Genomic DNA, 16,697 nt, shown 5'->3' with positions numbered 1-16,697 from the left:
ATTCTGGCTTGGAATCTTCTACCTTTTCTATGATAACCAAATACACTTTGTCCCCATACTTCCTGGTGATCGTTCAACCCTGCAAGACGAGGTCTGGCAGGGGCTGCTCAGAGCCATAGCACGTGACCTTTTCTGAATCATGGACCCTTTACAAAAGTGCATGAGAGCTATGAACTCTCTTCCCCACAAAGCTGTATGTGTACACACGATTTCACATATGGGGGAGTGGAGGTGGGGGTGGACCACTATGTTCAGGTTCAGAACTCCTGCCTTGGAAACCACTAGTCTAATCCCTCTTACAAACAAGGAAACAGGCACAGAGAGGTTGAGTCATTTGGACTCAGCCAAAGGAGCAGTGCTTTTTTTTAACTCCACACCCTGAACGCCCTCTTTGATTCTCTTTATTACTTGTCTAAGGCTGAGTGGGACCCCACCCTCCTGGCCAGCAGCTCTGAGGGCTTGGTCCCCAAGGCCCGAGTCTAGGCTTGTATTTAAGTCTCCCCCAACCATTCCAGCCGGAACACTAAGGCTTCTGTGAGAGGGAGTAACCACCCCCACCCTCTGCCCCACCCATCCCAAGGGACTCACAAACCCAGTCCTGGTTCCTTTCCACTCACTCAGTAAGTAACTTTATTTGCCTTTGGCTGATTTCTTTGGAGGGGAGGAGAGGGGCTGGCAGCAGCCTGGGCTTCACGCGCCCTCTGGTGGGCCTCAGAGGCAAGAACCAGAATCGTCACCAAACCGAAAGGACTTGACAGTCTGGAGGCCACAGTCAACACAGTCTAGGGGAGGGTTGCAGTGTTCCTCACGACTGCACCCCGGACCCAGCTTCAGGAGATGGGGCATGATGGGAGGAGGCCCTGAACCTCTGGCTCTTATACTCGCCCGTGTTGGATGCCCGCATGTTCTGCCGAGCCTTCATCTGCTTCAAACGGTCCTTGTCCACTTCCCGCTTGGTGAGGATGAAGAGGAGGATACCACAGGGGAAGCCGATGGCCCTAGGGGTGGGGAAATGTGCACGGGATTTGGGGAGGGGCCAAGCCTGAGCCAGAGGAGCTGGGGAGAATCTCATTCTAGCCTCATCAATCGCTCGAACGCTGCAATACCACTTGCGTCTATTCAGCCTCTGCCATGGCTGCTGGAGGGCCCCACTTGAATCAGATCCTGCCACTGCCCTGCTTAAAATGCTGTAATAGCTCTCCATCATTTCCTGGCCAAGTTTAAACTCCTAGGCATGGCACAAAATGCCCAGTGTTGTTGGGTCTCTGCCCACCTCGTCATTACTTTCCCCTAGACACTGGTTACTCCTCAGTATGAGCCCTGCCATCCTGCTGTACCGACTGTGCAAGACTCTCCAGACAGCTCATCCTCTTTCCGTCCCCAAGTCTTGGCAAAGATTCCCCTCTGCCTAAACTGCCTCACACCCCCTCGCAGACTCCGCTCCTTAACTGAGTGACCACTGTGTGGAAAGCACTGAGGTGTGGGGAAAGGGCATGGGGTCACAAGACCTGGTGAGAATCCAGCTTTGAGCTTCAGTTCCCTCCTCTATGAAATGGGGATGTCATATTTATCTCAGAAAGATGAAAACATTACACTGTAAAGTACTGGCACACCTCAGGTGCTAGAAAAAAATGTCAATTTCCCTCTCCTTTTCCTTTAACATTGATCAATAACACGCATTAAGATGAGAGTCAGATCCAAGTAACAATGCACTGAACACCTTGTAGGTGCTACTATACAGCTAATATAATCTTGTGTGATCTCGATTAACTGAAAGATCTCAATTGGGTCTCACCCCAAGCTCCCAAAGAGAGGATGAGGCCAGGAACCCAAATCTGAATCAGATTAGCTCAGCTTACTCCACAGAAAACACTGTCTTTCCAATTCCACATCCTTTTCCACTCCCCTACCCCAGTCCTCTGAGATTCCAGTCCTCACACCCAGCAATTGTCCCCACAACCTTGGATTCAGCTCACCACCTGAAACTTGGAGAAGTTTCTGGGTTCCACCCTCCCCTAGTGCCACTCCCCACTGGTGGGCAAAGGGTTAGTTAAAACTCACCAGGCTAGTCCCACAGCTTTCATGGGGTTCTTGCCCCTCTTTCTGGGAATGTATTCCAGCTCAGGGGATAGGGGTTCAGGCTCCTCCTTGGACTCTGGGGAGCTGTGGCTTTGCAGCGCCCGGGTCCTGTTCTGGGAAGCCTTGTTAGCTGTGGCTCCTGAGAGAATCCCTGTGGATGGAGGCAAGGAAGGTCAGTAAGAGAGGATGAGAAAGAAAGCCCGGGGAGGAGTGGTTGAGATATGAGAAAGGGGAGTGACTGCCGTTTGGAGTAACAAGTGCCAGGAAGAGTCCAGAGGGAAATGGGAAAATCGCCATCGAGGTGGCACCTTTGAAAGCCACTTCCACGTCACTGCGGGCTTATCACCCTGGTGCCAGGAGAGCGAGCTTCGCTGTTCTTCATCTCCTCAGACGACAAGATGTGAAGGACTACAGTGGGGCTCACATGAGGCGTATGAAGGTTTTCAAACTGCAGAATGTTAGCACTGGCTTAAAGATAGTCTACTCCATCCCCTCATTTTATAGAAGAGGAAACTGAAGCCCCGAGAGACGAACTGCTTCGCCCAAGGTCAAACTGCTAATTATCCGGGGCTAGAACCCAAGCCTCCAGAAGCCCAGGGCTCTTTCCTCTGCAGTGCGGTGAGTGTGAAACACCTGGAGCGCGGGAGTCTAAAAGGCTTCCTTGGGGCTCCCTTTCGCAGCAAGACCCCAGAGGTGTCGTGTAACCGGAAGGCTGAGGGATGGGCTGGGTGACCTCTAAAGAGCATCTTTTAGCCCCCAGACTCTTTTAAGATCCTGCAGAGGGGTGCGGGCAGCAATCGACAGCCCTGACATCCTGCTATCGTCGAGCGGGATGTGAAAAAAGGGGATTCCCTGCAGTCCTGCCCTCCCCGGGGTCCCTCTCCTTACCCCGGAGGACGCGGGCATTTCTCGCCCCCCGGCCCTTCAGCGCCGTAGCAGCTACCACCGCCGCCATGTTCAGATCCCACCCCCCTTCACCGCACTCCCCGCCGGGAATTGTAGTTTGCGTAAGGGGCCTCCCCCCGCTCCTTTCGTCCGGCCTACAGACCAGAAACTACAACTCCCAGAAGCCCGCGGAGCGGACCCGCGCGAACTACTCTTCCCAGGAGACTCCAGAGGCGCGCACGCTCGCTTGTTTCCCTCCTGTTGGGGGCGGAGTCTGGTCGGGCGGAGTTTGGTTGCTCCCTGCCACGCCCCGTCCCCTTCTCCCAACTCTGCCCTGTGATTGGTGGTTCATCCAGCCAACCGCCTTCTCTATTGGTCGAGAGCCCGTCGTTCTCACTGCCGGGGAGTCGCCTACGCCTACTTCCTCCCGGGAGGAGGGGCTCGTGTTCCGCGTCGTCGCGCAGAGCTGACTCTGGGAGGCGTTTGGGCCCAGAGAAGTGGATCCGTCGCTTGCGCCGCATGGAGTCCGAATCGGAAAGCGGGGCCGCCGCTGACACCCCCCCACTGGAGACCCTAAGCTTCCATGGTGATGAAGAGATTATCGAGGTGGTAGAACTGGATCCAGGTCCGCCAGACCCGGGTGAGAGCTGCTGATTCTCAGGCCATGGGACCGGAGGCGCTCACCTCTGGCCTTTGACCCCTGCTTCTCCCCCTCCCCTCCCCATCCCACCGGTCATTCCTACCGACCTCCTTCGCCCTTCCTCTCTCCTCCAACCCCACACTTAGTTCACAGGCTGGCGGGGTGGGGGTTCCCCTGACGCCTCCTCTGGCCCTTCCCCTCACACACCCCCTTCCCATCATCCCCTTGGTCCTCCCTTCCCACACTGTCTCTGGCCAACCCCAGGTCCTCGGACCTCTCCTGTCCTCCACCCCACACGCCCCCTCCTCCTTGCCGCTTCTCACCCCCGCTTGACCCCCATCTGTCTGATCTCACCTTACCCCCTTGCCACATGACCCTCCGCAGCCTCGGGCTTCCCCACACTTCCCATCCCTCTTACCGCCTGGCGAGCACCATCTTTTAACCCTCTCCCCAAAGCAGACGATCTGGCCCAGGAGATGGAAGATGTGGACTTTGAAGAAGAGGAAGAAGAAGAGGGCAATGAGGAGGGCTGGGTTCTGGAACCCCAGGAAGGGGTGGTCGGCAGCATGGAGGGCCCAGACGATAGCGAGGTCACCTTTGCATTGCACTCGGGTAGGTCTCTGAGGAGATTGTCATAAACTTAGTCCAGGTGGGCACTTGAGCATCAGACATCTACTGTGTAGGGAGTAGTATGAGGGACACTGGTGGGAAAATGCTGGCCTTGCCCTGGAGGTAGGGGGCAGTATGATGGAATGGAGGAGAGCTTGGCTCCTGGAGTCAGTTGAGACACTTGGGTTCAAATCCTGTCTCTGCTACTTGTCTATTTATGATCTTTATTAAAGTGCCTGGGCTTTAGTTTCCTTTTAAAGAGTTGTCACTGGTGAAAGTCAATAAAAGTCCCTTTAGTGTGAATTAGAGGTAGTACTTTTTGGAGCATATTTTAGATAATTCTCTTAAATATTAGCTCCTAATGAGGAACCAGTAACACTGTGCTCTCCTCACTCAGTCCCCAGCCTGGTGGCATCCCATGCTGAGAACTGTAAGCCCTGCACGTGTATCCTCTCTTGTCCCTGGTGTCAGTGTTGGGTGGTGAAGGGAGTGGCACTGAAGGGGGCTCTGCTTTGGAGAAGGACTTAGAGTTTGGGAAACTTGGGGAGGGATTTCTCCAACAACCTTGAAACGTAGAAGAACTTGGATGCATCCTTCTTTTCCAGGAAGAAAGACATGTTGCTTTGGGTGGAAGGGGGTGGGCTTCCCAAAGTTCCCGAAGGACAAAACCCTAGGTGGGAGCCCCATCCCCTTACGGAGTATCTCTTGGGACAGCATCTGTGTTTTGTGTGAGCCTGGACCCCAAGACCAACACCTTGGCGGTGACAGGGGGTGAAGATGACAAAGCCTTCGTGTGGAGGCTCAGCGATGGGGAACTGCTGTTTGAATGTGCAGGTGAGGGGACCTGGGGGAGGTCCTGCCCCTTTGGTGGTCGCAGGGGCTGGCCTGCAGAGGTTGCGAATCTAACAGCCTTTTATTGACTCCTGTTTTGCCAGCTCTGTGCTTGGCCCAAGGGCCCCAAAGAGGAATAACATAGTCTGTTGTGGGCACAGGGAGGGAGGCACTAATTGGTCAAAGGAATCTGGGAAAGGCCTGGGAGGAGGCGTATTGGGAAGTGAAGGAGTATTAGGGCAGAATGGAGCTTGTGGGTATTTCAGTCACAGGTGTGGAGTAGACAGAATGGAGAAGATATAGGCCTGGGCTACACATGGTTGAGTCGGGGGCCAGCAGTGTCTCTCCTGGGGACACCTGGGGGTGTTGGCTCCTGGAGTGGCTCTGAGTTTGTTACCTGTTCTGCTGGGACCTACCCCCCTAATTTTTTTTCCCCAGCTGGTCCTTTCCGGGAGCCAGATACCTGGGCCTTGTGTCACCAGCACCAGATATCCTGAGGTTCTCTTTTCTTTCTGCCCACTTTTTTTTGCAGGCCATAAAGACTCTGTGACTTGTGCTGGTTTCAGCCATGACTCTACCCTGGTGGCCACAGGGGACATGAGTGGCCTCTTGAAAGTGTGGCAGGTGGACACCAAGGAGGAGGTCTGGTCTTTCGAAGCAGGAGATCTGGAGGTGAGATCAGTGGAGGGCCAGGGGTAGGGATGAGGGCTTGGGGGTCCAGTCCCACCCCGACACCAGGCCAGGCCAGCCCTGAGCCAGTGCACTCCCACAGTACAGCAAGAACGTCTGAACCCGTTCCCTGGGATGTCCCTGCTGACTCAGAAGCAGGGAAAGCTTGGTGGGGCTCATGGGGCAGACTCCTAGGTGAGATGGGGTGAAGGGCCTTCCTGCTGACCCTTTCTCTGCCCAGTGGATGGAGTGGCACCCTCGGGCACCTGTCCTACTGGCGGGCACAGCTGATGGCAACACCTGGATGTGGAAGGTCCCGAATGGTGACTGCAAGACCTTTCAGGGCCCCAACTGCCCAGCCACCTGTGGCCGAGTCCTCCCTGACGGTGAGAGCAGCTCCCGTGAGTGCAGAGAGCTGGGCGCCAGGGTTGCACACCTCCCTGGCTCCCTTTTGGGCCACCACCAGCAAACTCTGAGGCCTGTTTTTCTACCCCACCTCCCCTATTCCCTGGCCTGATGTGTTTGAGGGTGCCATCTGTCCTTCTCTCTTCATCGACGTCTCTGGCACTCTAGGGAAGCGAGCTGTGGTTGGCTATGAAGATGGCACCATCAGGATTTGGGACTTGAAGCAGGGAAACTCTATTCATGTACTGAAAGGTATCAGAAGTGGGTTAATCTAGGCCTTTATAGGGAAGGGGCTGAGACCTGGGGCAGGATGAATTCTGACTTATCCCCGTACTTCATCCTAGGGACTGAGGGTCACCAGGGCCCTCTGACCTGTGTCGCCACCAACCAGGACGGCAGCCTGATCCTAACTGGCTCGGTGGACTGCCAGGCCAAGCTGGTCAGTGCCACCACAGGCAAGGTGAGTGGAGCCTGGAGCCTGGCTGTGGGGCCCTCTGCTTTCCACATCTCCTCCCCTTCCTTTCTTATTCTTCTCTCTGCCTCCTCGCCTCACCACCTTTCTTCTCTATTCGAGGACCAAGTTTCCAGGCCTTTCTCTGACCTGAGGACCAAGTTTCCAGGCCTTTCTCTGATCCCCTCCTCTGGCTCATAGGTAGTGGGCGTTTTCAGACCCGAGACCGTGGCCTCCCAGCCCAACCTGGGAGAAGGCGAGGAGAGTGAGTCCAACTCAGTGGAGTCCTTGGGCTTCTGCAGTGTGTGAGTGTGAGCAGGGCCTCGGCCTGGAGACAAGAGCAGGGGGGTTGGGGAAGGGGGACTGGGCCAGGGGACCCTAGAGGACCAAAGGGCACTGAGTCCTGGTCCCTCACGGGCCGTCGTGATGCTCTGCTCTGCCCAGGATGCCCCTGGCAGCTGTTGGCTACCTGGATGGGACCTTGGCCATCTATGACCTGTCTACGCAGACCCTCAGGCACCAGTGTCAGCACCAGGTACAGGCAGTCTGGAGCCATGGCCACGGCCGTGGGGAAGCTTAGGTCTCTGGGAGCACTTAGCCCAGACCTGGCTGTCTGGTTTTTCCCTGTGACCCATCATCCATCCGTCCCTCCCTACCTCGCTCTGAGAGTTGGGAGCAGATGCCTGTCAGCTCTGCCGCCCCTGACCCTGCCCCGCCCCTGTCGTCCCCTGCTGTAGTCAGGCATTGTGCAGCTGCTCTGGGAGGCAGGCACCGCCGTGGTTTATACCTGCAGCCTGGACGGCATCGTGCGCCTTTGGGATGCTCGGACTGGCCGCCTGCTTACTGACTACCGGGGTCACACGGCTGAGATCCTGGACTTTGCCCTCAGCAAGTAAGTGTCTTGGGCAAGGGCTGGGGTCTCTGTATATTTAGAAGGTGGGAATAGTATACAGGGGGCCATAGGGGCCTTGGGGTGTGGGAGGGGATTCCTAAGGGAAGCTGGGCTGGCCTAGGAGGCAGGAGTGCTGGGAAACCTGTAGGAGCCGTGGCTTCTGTTGACAGTGTGGCTGCATCATTTGTGGGGCTCAGAGGCAGGGACTGCTTCCCCGCTGCAGGCAGCTCTCCTCTGATCCCCTTCTGGTTGCTGGCTTCAAGTGTGTTCACTGGATGCAGCGGATCAGCCTAGGCATAGGGGTCTAGAATTAAGAATCCTCTGGAGGAAGCCACCCGAGGGCCCCTGGGTGGTGGGCTTGGGGTTAGGCCTTACATCCTCCATTCCCCTCAGTGTGTGCTTTCTGTCCACAGAGATGCCTCCCTGGTGGTGACCACATCAGGAGACCACAAAGCAAAAGTATTTTGTGTCCAGAGACCTGACCGCTAATGGCTGCAGCCTCTGCTTTGTGTCTGGTGTGGAGAGGGCGCAGGGAGACCCCCCACCAGCAGAGACTATAGGGTAGGAAGGAAGAGGAGGGAAGGGGCCTCGGACTACTTTCCAACCCCTTCAAACTGACTTGCCCCCTCTCTGTCCCTTTCTTCTCTTAAGAGACCCACCCTTCAGCCCCTCCCTTCCTCCCTCCCCCTGGCCCAGACCTGGTGGGTCCTTCAGAGGGAGGTTCAGACCTCTTTCTCTTTCACTTCCTTTGCTGGTGTGAGCCATGAGGGTGTTTATTTGTACGTGGGGGGGTAGGTCTGTGAAGTTCCCGTTCTTTCCTTTCCCAAGTCTTTGGGGGTGGAAAGGAGGAAGAGATACTAGTTAACAGATTTTAAAAATGTAAATAAAATATACTTCCCAGAGGCAGTATCTGTGTGGATTTTGTGTTGGCTGGACATGGAGAACCAGTGAGGTCAGGTTGAGGCTCCCCAGAAAATCTGCTGGATTTCAAGGTGCCTCAGCTCGTCCCCCTCAGGCGGGCATCTGTCCTCACAGTTGCCTGCCTGTCTGGAGGCAGAATTCCCTGGGTCCTCGCCTGCCCAGCTGTTCACCTGGCCCTGCCTTGCTGATATACAGAATGAGATAACCATAAAGTGGGCCACAGGAGCTTTATTCAGTCAGGGTGGGGTCAAATAGGGGCAAGGTTTCTAGTCCAGAGGCGTGGAGACAAGTGGAGATGGGCTTGGTGGCTGAGATGGATGGATGGATGCTTCTAGTAGGAATGAACAGAGGCCCTTCCCCTAGTTCAAGTCGAGGTCCACACTGCTTTGGCTGCTGGTGTGGTAGGCTGTGCTGGGGCCAGGACTACCCTGGGGTCTTCCCCGCAGCACCCGGAGCCACCTCTGGGCGGCCGCCCTCCAGGGGGCCGTGTAGCGCTGATCACCCAGCCCCATGGCCACGGGCACGGCTGCCGCACTGGCGCTGCCCAGTGAGATGAGGGACAGCAGAGTTCCAGGCCCCAGTGGTGGGCGCTGCTCATAGGCCAGGACGGAGAGGAGCAGGGTAGCCACGTAGGGCCCCCAACACAGCCCGAACAGCAACGTGGCTCCAGCCTGCGCCCTTGCCTGCCTCCAGGTAAGGGCCCGGGCCAGGGCCGAGGGCGCACCGCGGCACACGGCCCGCTCCAGCCGGCGGATGTCCTGGAGCTGGCGATGGGCGGTGACCAGCACACGGGCCGAGAGAAGGGCGGCTGCGACCACGGCAGGTAGCAGGAGCCCATAGATTTCGAGGTAGAGGTAGGGGGCTGGGAAGACGGTGTGGGAGCTGCAGTTGGCACTAGGGGCCCAGTGGTTCCAGCCCAGAGCGGGCAGGCTGGCAAAGAACAGAGGGCCAGCCCACGTGAGGAGCAGGGCCAGCCGGGTGCTCCCACGGGGCCGCAGAGGTCGCAGCACTGCCATGTAGCGCTCCCCGTGTACCAGCAGGAGGTTGGCGAGCAGAGAGAGGAAGGAGAAGTTGGGAGCCAAGTAGAGGAAGAGGCAGGACCAGTAGCCCAGGTGGCTCTGGTTCCATAGGCCTGGCAGCACGGGCAGTGCCAGCCCTGTGAGCAGCCCGGCCAGCAGCAGGCTCAGGAAGAAGCAGCCAGCAGGCGGGCTGCGTAGGCGGCGGTCCCCAGCGATGCCCAGGGCCAGAAGCAGGTTGGCAGCAACGATGAGGCTTGCCAGGGCCAGGGAGAGCCCCAGGGCCCCCGCAGGAACGGGGCTGGACACCTCCCTGGTGCTGTTGGGTGTCATCTCGGGCCTGGGGACAGGGGAGGCCTGGAGCAGCAGCAGGCATGCCTGAATGGAAGATGGGGCAGCCAGAGTTAGGGTGGGGCCACAGGTCACTGTCCTGTCGGCAGGGCTGCACATTAATCCAGAGGTTGCAACTGGACTGGGGGCCATATCCTGTTTGCTGAGACACATTTTTTTTTTTTGTGAACTGCCAATTAAAATTTATATAAAAATTCATATTTTTGGCTTAAAAATAATCAGGTCTTGCATGGTAGCAACCAGCTGGAGCTGAGTGGTGGCTGCCTTTAGATAGCTCCCCACAGTCCCTACCCAGCTACTTTGCCCCTTTCTATTATCTGCCTGGCATGCTCTGGGCAGCTGTGTTTATACCTCTTTTTAGACTGAAAAGTGGACCTACCGAGCTCCAAAGCATTTTGATTATCCCTGCCACCACCAGGCAAGGCCTCTAAATAGCTAAAAGAATAGGATGGTTGGTGTACAGTGGTCCTCCGGCCAGACAACAGTTGATAGCCTCCTTTGGGTGGGGGCTGGGACCAGAGGCTCAGGAGTGGGTGATAAATGGAGAGTGGGCTCTGTCTTCAGATGCAGGCTGGTCGACACCAGCACATTAAGAGATGGTAGGTTGTTAAGGATTGGAGGGTAGGGGCAGGAGTCAGGCTAAGGCAGGGCTCACCGAGCACTTGCGTCAGTGATGAGGCCAGGGCAATGGGTGGCAGCAAGGGGGTGTCCTGTCCTCTGCACCTCCTCTCCATCCGCCTTGTTGCCAGTTACAGCTCAGTGAGCAGCCTCCGGGTAGGACTTCCAGCCCATAAACTTGACTCGTCTGCACCACACTAGCAACAGGGCCCTTCCTGGGAACTGGAGGATGGGAGGAGTTGTTGGGGGAGGGGGGGGCTGGCAGTGACTGGGGAGATACCAGCAGCAAGGAGGGCTGATGAGAGCACAGAGGAGAGGGAGGAACCGCTGGGCAGGGCTGGGCCTCTCTGTGGCTCTGATCTGTCCTAGTCCTCCAGCGCCCCAGCCCCACGGCCACAGGCCACATCATGGGGATGGAGATGGGGGAGGGGTCCTGAGCCCTGTGGGAACTCCCGCTTCTGTCAACAGGGGAGCAGCTGCTGTTGCTAGGATTAAAGTCAATAAGGAAAGGATTCCTACCTGCCCCCTCCCCCAGGTCAGAGGATCAGAGGGCTAGATCAGAGGATAGAATGCTGCCCCTTCTATCCCCAGCTCCCCTCAGAACTCCCAGTTCAGCTGCGAAGCCACTGCACCCCTTTACCCTCCCCTCAGCCTCTGTTTCCTCTTCCTCAATCTCCCCCAGGGTCCTCGGAACATCTTCTTTCTCCAGCAGCCCTCCAGTTTCTGTTCCCCTTCATCCCTGCACTGTCAACTTTATTAAACCCCATGAGACCTCAGGGTCTGTTACTTCAAACCTGGACTCTGGAGTCGTGGGCTGGAGCTCCCAATCCTCCTCTGTAGTGAGTCTCCCACTCCACATCCACCAGAGCAGCAAGAAAGGCAGGGTCAGCCCTCAGGGGCAGTGATATGGGTATGCTGGCTATGTGACTCGCACATCCTAGAGGAGGCTCTGGTGGCTTGGGCTGGGTGCAAGGGCCTCTCCAGGACCTGGGACTGAGGTCTCCTGATGTGACCCGGGGACTGGGTGGGGAGGCGGGGAGGAGCTACTCACATGGTTGTGGGGGACAGGTATTGCTCCCCAAGCCTGGGCTTTTCCTCTGGGTGTCAGGGAGTTGCCGCGGCCAGCACTGCAGGGGTTCTGGTGATGTCTGGTGTCCTGACCGATGAGGGCATGGCGCCCCTACTCTGCAGGGACAGCAGGGCCCAGGAATCACCACTGCCCTGGCTCTACCCTGCCTGGGTTCCTGGAGGAATGGAGCTGAGGCTGGCAGGACTCAGCCTGGCCCCGCCTCTGGGAGGTGGGACCTGGCACACCCTGCGCTGCAGTACTGGGAGGCCTTCCTCCCCTCTCTCCAGTGCCCCCTCCTTGTCCTCCAGTACCAGGGTCCTCCTCTCCAGCCACAGAACATAGCTTGCCACCAAGGTGGCAGGTCATCCAGCTTGGAGCCCTCTGGTCTGCTACTGCTTAGCGAATCTGAGAAATGCATTCCAGTTAATGAAAAATAATGATTTAGTCTACCCTCTCCACTTCCTGCCCCAGCTAATATATTTACATTTTATGAGCCTTAAACCCTTGGCGTGGCCAGCCAGCTGACAGCACATCCAGCTCCGTAATTCTGCCGCCGGTCTGCTGAGGAGTAATGCATGTCTGATGGTGGCAGGGTAGGGGTGTTTGGAGCCTGAGGATTTTCACTGCCTGCCCCTCTCCTTATCACTTGGTAGGGCCTTTCAGCTAATAAGACCTTCCAGAAACTGGGATCATTCCACACTGTTCTCAACTACTTTGAGAGTCAAGTTCTGGGCTATGAGGTAGAAATGGCTCTGTGGGTATGACTTTGGGCAAATTAACTCTGGGCCTCAATTTTCTCGCCTGTAAAATGGGAACAAGGGCAACACCAGTCAGGGTTGTTGTGGGGATTATCTTTGGATAACTGCATACATCCCAGTGCCTGACACCTGATGGGGAAAGTGGTCTCAACAAATGACTCCCTTCCTCCCTCTTGCATGATTAAGAGGCATTGATATCAGCAGTGTTGGTATCAGCAGTCCTGGGTTTGAATGTCAGAATCCTGGTTGGATCCTATTTTTTTGGCTGTGTAAATTTGAGCAAATTATTAAAATTCTCTTGCCTTAGTTTCCTCATCTGTAAAATGGGGCTCATACTGTCCTCACCTAGTGTGAGACTAAATGAGAAAATGTGTGATAAGGACTTGGGTCAGTGCTTGGCATGGTAACATTCAATGAAAGGGATTTCTGGCCTTCTCTGCATGTCCCTTCCCTCCAGCCACCTGTCCCCTCTAAGAACTCCACTGAGTAAGGCAGATGGAGAGCCTGTGAAAAGCTAGAGGGGAATGACACTTTTGCTCCACAGGGAAATGGAGGAAACTAGGTAGAATGAAAGGGAGGGCAAGTTTAAGGCTAGGAAGCCCCTGATTTCCATCTTGTATCAAGTGCAGCTTTGGAGTGAGGGAGGTAAGCTGTTACACTCCCTTGAGGCCTGAAAAGGGAGGCAACAGGATAAACTGCAGCAAGGGAGCTAGAGGTGAGACATTAGGAAAAACTTCCTTGCTCAAGAGCACAAGTAGGTGGAGCAAGGGGACATCTGCTTTCTCTGGGGGAGACCCGGGCCTGAAGGGCTGGAGGTCTGAGAGGTCTAGCTCTGCCAACTCTGCACAGCAGTCAGAGATCCTGGAGACAGCCTCTGTTGGGACAAAATGTGGGAAGAGGAAAGCATTCAGCCTCAAACCCATCCTCAAGGGAGCTGGTAGGGGGAGGACACTGTGTTCCAGCAGACGGCCCTCAGCCCCATTCTATCTGGTTGGGCAGAAGTCAGAGGCTCTGCGAAAGTTCAGCCTGGGGTCTGGACAGAAGTGGGAGTGGGGCCCCTCAGATATTGGGTTGCTGGGAATAAACAGACCTCTTTCTGTTCCCAGCCCTGGCCTCCTCCCTGCAGGATTCAGGATGTCTGCGTTTCTTCTTTGCTGCTCTGTCTAAACACTGTGTGTGGGATGATATGTAGAGGGCAACCGAGGGAGCAGGAACTGAGGAGCCTGGGTTCCACCCCCTGCTCAGCCCTGTTTCTTCCTTACTGGATCATCCATTTCCTCTCTGCTCCACCAGCCCCAGGACTGACTCAACCCCAGCCTTCTCCTCTTTGCCCACAGGATGGCTCTGGCGCAGGCAGTTTTAAACTGGAAAGAAAACGTAAATTACACTATGCTTTCAAAGTCTCTTGTAATTATTTAGGATATAAACAAAATTTGATTCATCTGTCTTATTCTACTACTAGTCTTTAAATACGTCTTTACCACATCGCATCCTTTCATTCTTCATAAAAATGGATTAAGTTAAAAAAAAAAAAAAGCTCCACCTAGCTGGTTTTGCAGGCTCAAGTCCCTGTTTTCCTTTCCTCAAGTAGAGCCTGTATCATGATGCCTGGGGCGTGGCAGGGAATCCACCTGGGCCTCCTTCGTCCACTCTGCTCTCTTTTGAGTATTTAATTTCTCTCTGCTGACCCTGGGTGTATGGGACCGGGTGGTGCGGAGAAGGCTGGGGGTCCTCACTGACTAGATGAGCAGGGGCAATGGGTCTTCCTGGACCCTGGTGGCTTCCTTGAACTGTTCAACACTCTCCATAGGCAACAGCTGATGAGCTCTTGGAAGCCTCAGAAGGGCTCTAGGCACAATCCTGTGACTGAGGCTGGCCAGGACCCTGGCTTCAGGAAGCTGTAGGTCAGCTATATGGGCAGAAGAAACTGTGGTCCTTCCTGTCAGGGCTCAACAACAGATTCTCCAGGTCTACCCAAGTCACAGAAAGTGCAGTGCTTTCAGCAGTTCCCAGAAGGGGGCAGCACTGCTTGAACAAGACAATCCTCAGAGCAGACCCAGGCTTGGGTCATATGCCTCTGTAGCTGCCAGGATGACGGTCCATCAGGCCTACTTCACATGAGACGGACTGAAGGAAACTGAAATGGTAACTGCTGAGTATCAGCTCCGGGTAGGAGGGCTGATGCAGCAGCCAGCGCCACTTCCTCCTCCTGGCTTCAACTTCCTGCCATCTGGCCCCACACTCACTTCTTGTTACAGTCTTACTTGCTTTCCTGCCAAACTCCTGGTTCTTAGCCTGCACAGGTCCCACTTTATCCAGACACAGAGAGTCCCACCAACACCCTCCTCACTGGCTGCTGCAGTTTAAGGGCCACCCAAGCAGGGGAAAAATACCAGCTTTTGGGGGGAGGATCCAGAAAACCTCAAAACAGAATTACCTACATTGGACCTTGCTTCCTCAGCAGTCCTGATACGTCTGATCCCCTTGAGTATACAGAGATGGATCTAAGATTTATTAGATGACATTATCAATTGTAATTACAGACATTGTAAGTGCCTACAATGTGACAGGCACTTATCTGTTCTCCTTTTAAGAGCCTTGTGAGACAGGTGGTGTCATGTCCAACTAAAGATGAGGCTATCAGGGCTCAGATTAAGAAATTTGCTCAGTCTAAGTGGTAGAACCTGATTCAATCCCAAGTCTGTCTTAAAACACTGTTTTCCACCTCTCCAGCTTATATCCAAGGTCGCCTATACCTCCCAGGCATGGACCTTCAGACCTTCAGGCAAGCGAGCCAATTAGCAGTAATTGAGACTACAGCCCCACCCCACGTCCCCTCAGCATGCTGACCCTCATCTAACCCCCCTCCTCCTACAATCCTATGGACTTTGGCTGAAGTTATAATGGGCCTTTGTCCACAAAGTGGAGGGAGGGTCCTTGAGACTAGAGCCACACAAATACCAAGTGTGTCCTGCAAACAGGTGAAGACAAAAGAGCAAGTCTGGAGAGTGGTTTTCACCAGCATGGGTTTTATGCTGACAGTCTTGGTATTAAGACAGCTCCTTAGGATTTACTGCTGTAAAAAATACTTAATGCCTTTTTTCTCCTAATTCTGTATTTTCTAAGCAACTTTGGTTTGGCCATTTATAGCACTTTTCAGAAATCTGACCCCCACTACGGCAAACTTACTAAGGAGTTATATTCTAAAGTCAGCAGGAGAACAAAAACAGCTTCTAGCCAAAATTACCCTTTCAAACCCCTTAAATAAATAAATAGCTCCTGGGGGTACAGAACACATCTATGTCACCATCTCTTGCTTTATCTAATTTAGCCCAGTTCTCCATCCACCAGAAGTAGGTGACGAAGGGCCACATCCAAGAGAACACTGGGCCGACTCGGCGCAGTGAACTCTCTCCCCTGGAAGCCACAGTCAGCCCCACCAAGGGGACAGCACTCTCCAGGGCATGTTAGCTGAGGCGATGGGCACGTAACTGCACATCCTGAGCTCTCTAAGAGCTCATTTATACAACGTAAAGTGAAGCCTGGATGACTACAATGACCTGCGGCTTTCACATTTCTTGAGTATGACCCATAGTAAAAAGACATTTTTACAATCTAGTCAAGATATGTCTATTAACTAAAACATGCTTCAAAATCGATACTTACCCTCATTAAGTGCAACACACTCTGATTAGTCTATACTGTTACCACTGGGGGAACCTGGGTGAAGGGTACACAGGATTTCTGTACAATTTCTTATGATTGCAGTAAATCTATAATTATCTCACAATAGTTTAGGAAATAAAAATGTCAGGAGATTTAAATCCATTAATAGGTCTCAAACCAGTCTGAAACACACTAAACTTGATGGAGACAAATTAAAAGGGAAAGCAGAAGGTAGGAACCACCAGGGTCACCCTCAGACGATTCCAGATGTCCCTAAAAGAGCCTCTAGCTCTTTTCCAAGCAAACTCTCTGAACCAACTGCATTTTAGGGATCAGTGGGGACAACTTACCTTGCTAGGCTCTGTGATGTTTATTAGGTAAGTATCCCTCAAAGTGAGTTTCAAGGAGGGCCAGCCTTTTGGGCTGTTGTGTGAAAAAAGACACTGTGGACAGCTGTTTGCATTAGACCCACAATGTCCTGCAGAACCACACACAGCATGGAACACATTTGGGGAAAATGCTATACATTTTTCATGATAAAATAACAAGCTAGAAAACACTTTAGAGAGCCTGGCACTGTCCTTGGCCATTGGGAGCTTCTTGGCCACAGCTGGACAGACTTAGTAATCAAGCTTTATAGTGAGCATGTTCAAGTGTACTCGGAAATGCCAACCAAGAGCTCACCAGAGGGCCACTCTCTCCTCTACAGGGAGGCTGGGGGGCCCCCGAACCTAAGCTTTTCCAGTGCAGGTCTGCAGGTTCAGGGGCAGTACTGGTGCACCCTTCACCCTTCCTCCACTCTCTTTTGGACTCATGGTCCAGAAACCCAGTGAATTC

The 16,697-nt window shown here is 54.4% G+C and overlaps 3 protein-coding genes across 5 annotated transcripts; 1 reads left to right on the top strand and 2 right to left on the bottom strand.

Annotated features, from left to right (window-relative positions):
- Positions 1–602: 602 nt before the first annotated feature.
- PNKD (PNKD metallo-beta-lactamase domain containing) lies at positions 603–3,122 on the bottom strand. The gene is made up of 3 exons (XM_010948764.2): positions 2,968–3,122; positions 2,062–2,230; positions 603–998 (listed from the first exon to the last, which is right to left on the bottom strand). Exons 1-3 carry the CDS (start codon positions 3,032–3,034, stop codon positions 806–808), a joined length of 429 nt encoding a protein of 142 aa, XP_010947066.2. The 5' UTR covers positions 3,035–3,122; the 3' UTR covers positions 603–805.
- A 260-nt stretch (positions 3,123–3,382) lies between these two features.
- On the top strand, positions 3,383–8,363 carry AAMP (angio associated migratory cell protein). Of its 2 annotated transcripts, none has more exons than XM_010948758.3 (11): positions 3,383–3,604; positions 4,064–4,216; positions 4,928–5,047; positions 5,577–5,716; positions 5,955–6,099; positions 6,287–6,370; positions 6,463–6,578; positions 6,771–6,874; positions 7,014–7,104; positions 7,307–7,461; positions 7,875–8,363. In XM_010948758.3, exons 1-11 carry the CDS (start codon positions 3,484–3,486, stop codon positions 7,948–7,950), a joined length of 1,305 nt encoding a protein of 434 aa, XP_010947060.1. In that variant the 5' UTR covers positions 3,383–3,483; the 3' UTR covers positions 7,951–8,363. The 2 variants fall into 2 exon arrangements, with proteins under 2 accessions (XP_010947060.1, XP_010947059.1); XM_010948757.3 differs by having other exon boundaries at positions 3,384–3,604; positions 4,061–4,216.
- A 227-nt stretch (positions 8,364–8,590) lies between these two features.
- Positions 8,591–14,988, bottom strand: GPBAR1 (G protein-coupled bile acid receptor 1). Of its 2 annotated transcripts, XM_010948754.3 has the most exons (3): positions 11,419–14,988; positions 10,405–10,589; positions 8,591–9,776 (listed from the first exon to the last, which is right to left on the bottom strand). In XM_010948754.3, the coding sequence occupies exon 3, from the start codon at positions 9,729–9,731 to the stop codon at positions 8,742–8,744; it is 990 nt and encodes a 329-aa protein (XP_010947056.2). In that variant the 5' UTR covers positions 9,732–9,776; positions 10,405–10,589; positions 11,419–14,988; the 3' UTR covers positions 8,591–8,741. The 2 variants fall into 2 exon arrangements, with proteins under 2 accessions (XP_010947056.2, XP_010947055.2); XM_010948753.3 differs by lacking the exon at positions 10,405–10,589 and having other exon boundaries at positions 11,419–14,987.
- Positions 14,989–16,697: the final 1,709 nt, after the last annotated feature.

Source organism: Camelus bactrianus, chromosome 5 (genome assembly GCF_048773025.1).
Source record: "Camelus bactrianus isolate YW-2024 breed Bactrian camel chromosome 5, ASM4877302v1, whole genome shotgun sequence".
Lineage (NCBI taxonomy): Eukaryota > Metazoa > Chordata > Mammalia > Artiodactyla > Camelidae > Camelus > Camelus bactrianus.
The sequence above is the reverse complement of the archived record's forward strand: the minus strand, read 5'-3'. Positions and strand labels throughout refer to the sequence as shown.

Bases quoted from the DNA above. Each gene is read 5' to 3' on its own strand.
- GPBAR1 (XM_010948754.3), bottom strand. From the start codon at position 9,731: ATGACACCCAACAGCACCAGGGAGGTGTCCAGCCCCGTTCCTGCGGGG.
- AAMP (XM_010948757.3), top strand. From the start codon at position 3,484: ATGGAGTCCGAATCGGAAAGCGGGGCCGCCGCTGACACCCCCCCACTG. The intron at 4,217-4,927 runs GTAGGTCTCTGA...CTCTTGGGACAG, and splicing joins CACCTTTGCATTGCACTCGG to CATCTGTGTTTTGTGTGAGC. The intron at 6,371-6,462 runs GTATCAGAAGTG...ACTTCATCCTAG, and splicing joins CTCTATTCATGTACTGAAAG to GGACTGAGGGTCACCAGGGC.
- PNKD (XM_010948764.2), bottom strand. From the start codon at position 3,034: ATGGCGGCGGTGGTAGCTGCTACGGCGCTGAAGGGCCGGGGGGCGAGA. The intron at 2,231-2,967 runs GTAAGGAGAGGG...CTCCATCCACAG, and splicing joins AAATGCCCGCGTCCTCCGGG to GGATTCTCTCAGGAGCCACA. The intron at 999-2,061 runs GTGAGTTTTAAC...CCCCACCCCTAG, and splicing joins AAAGCTGTGGGACTAGCCTG to GGCCATCGGCTTCCCCTGTG.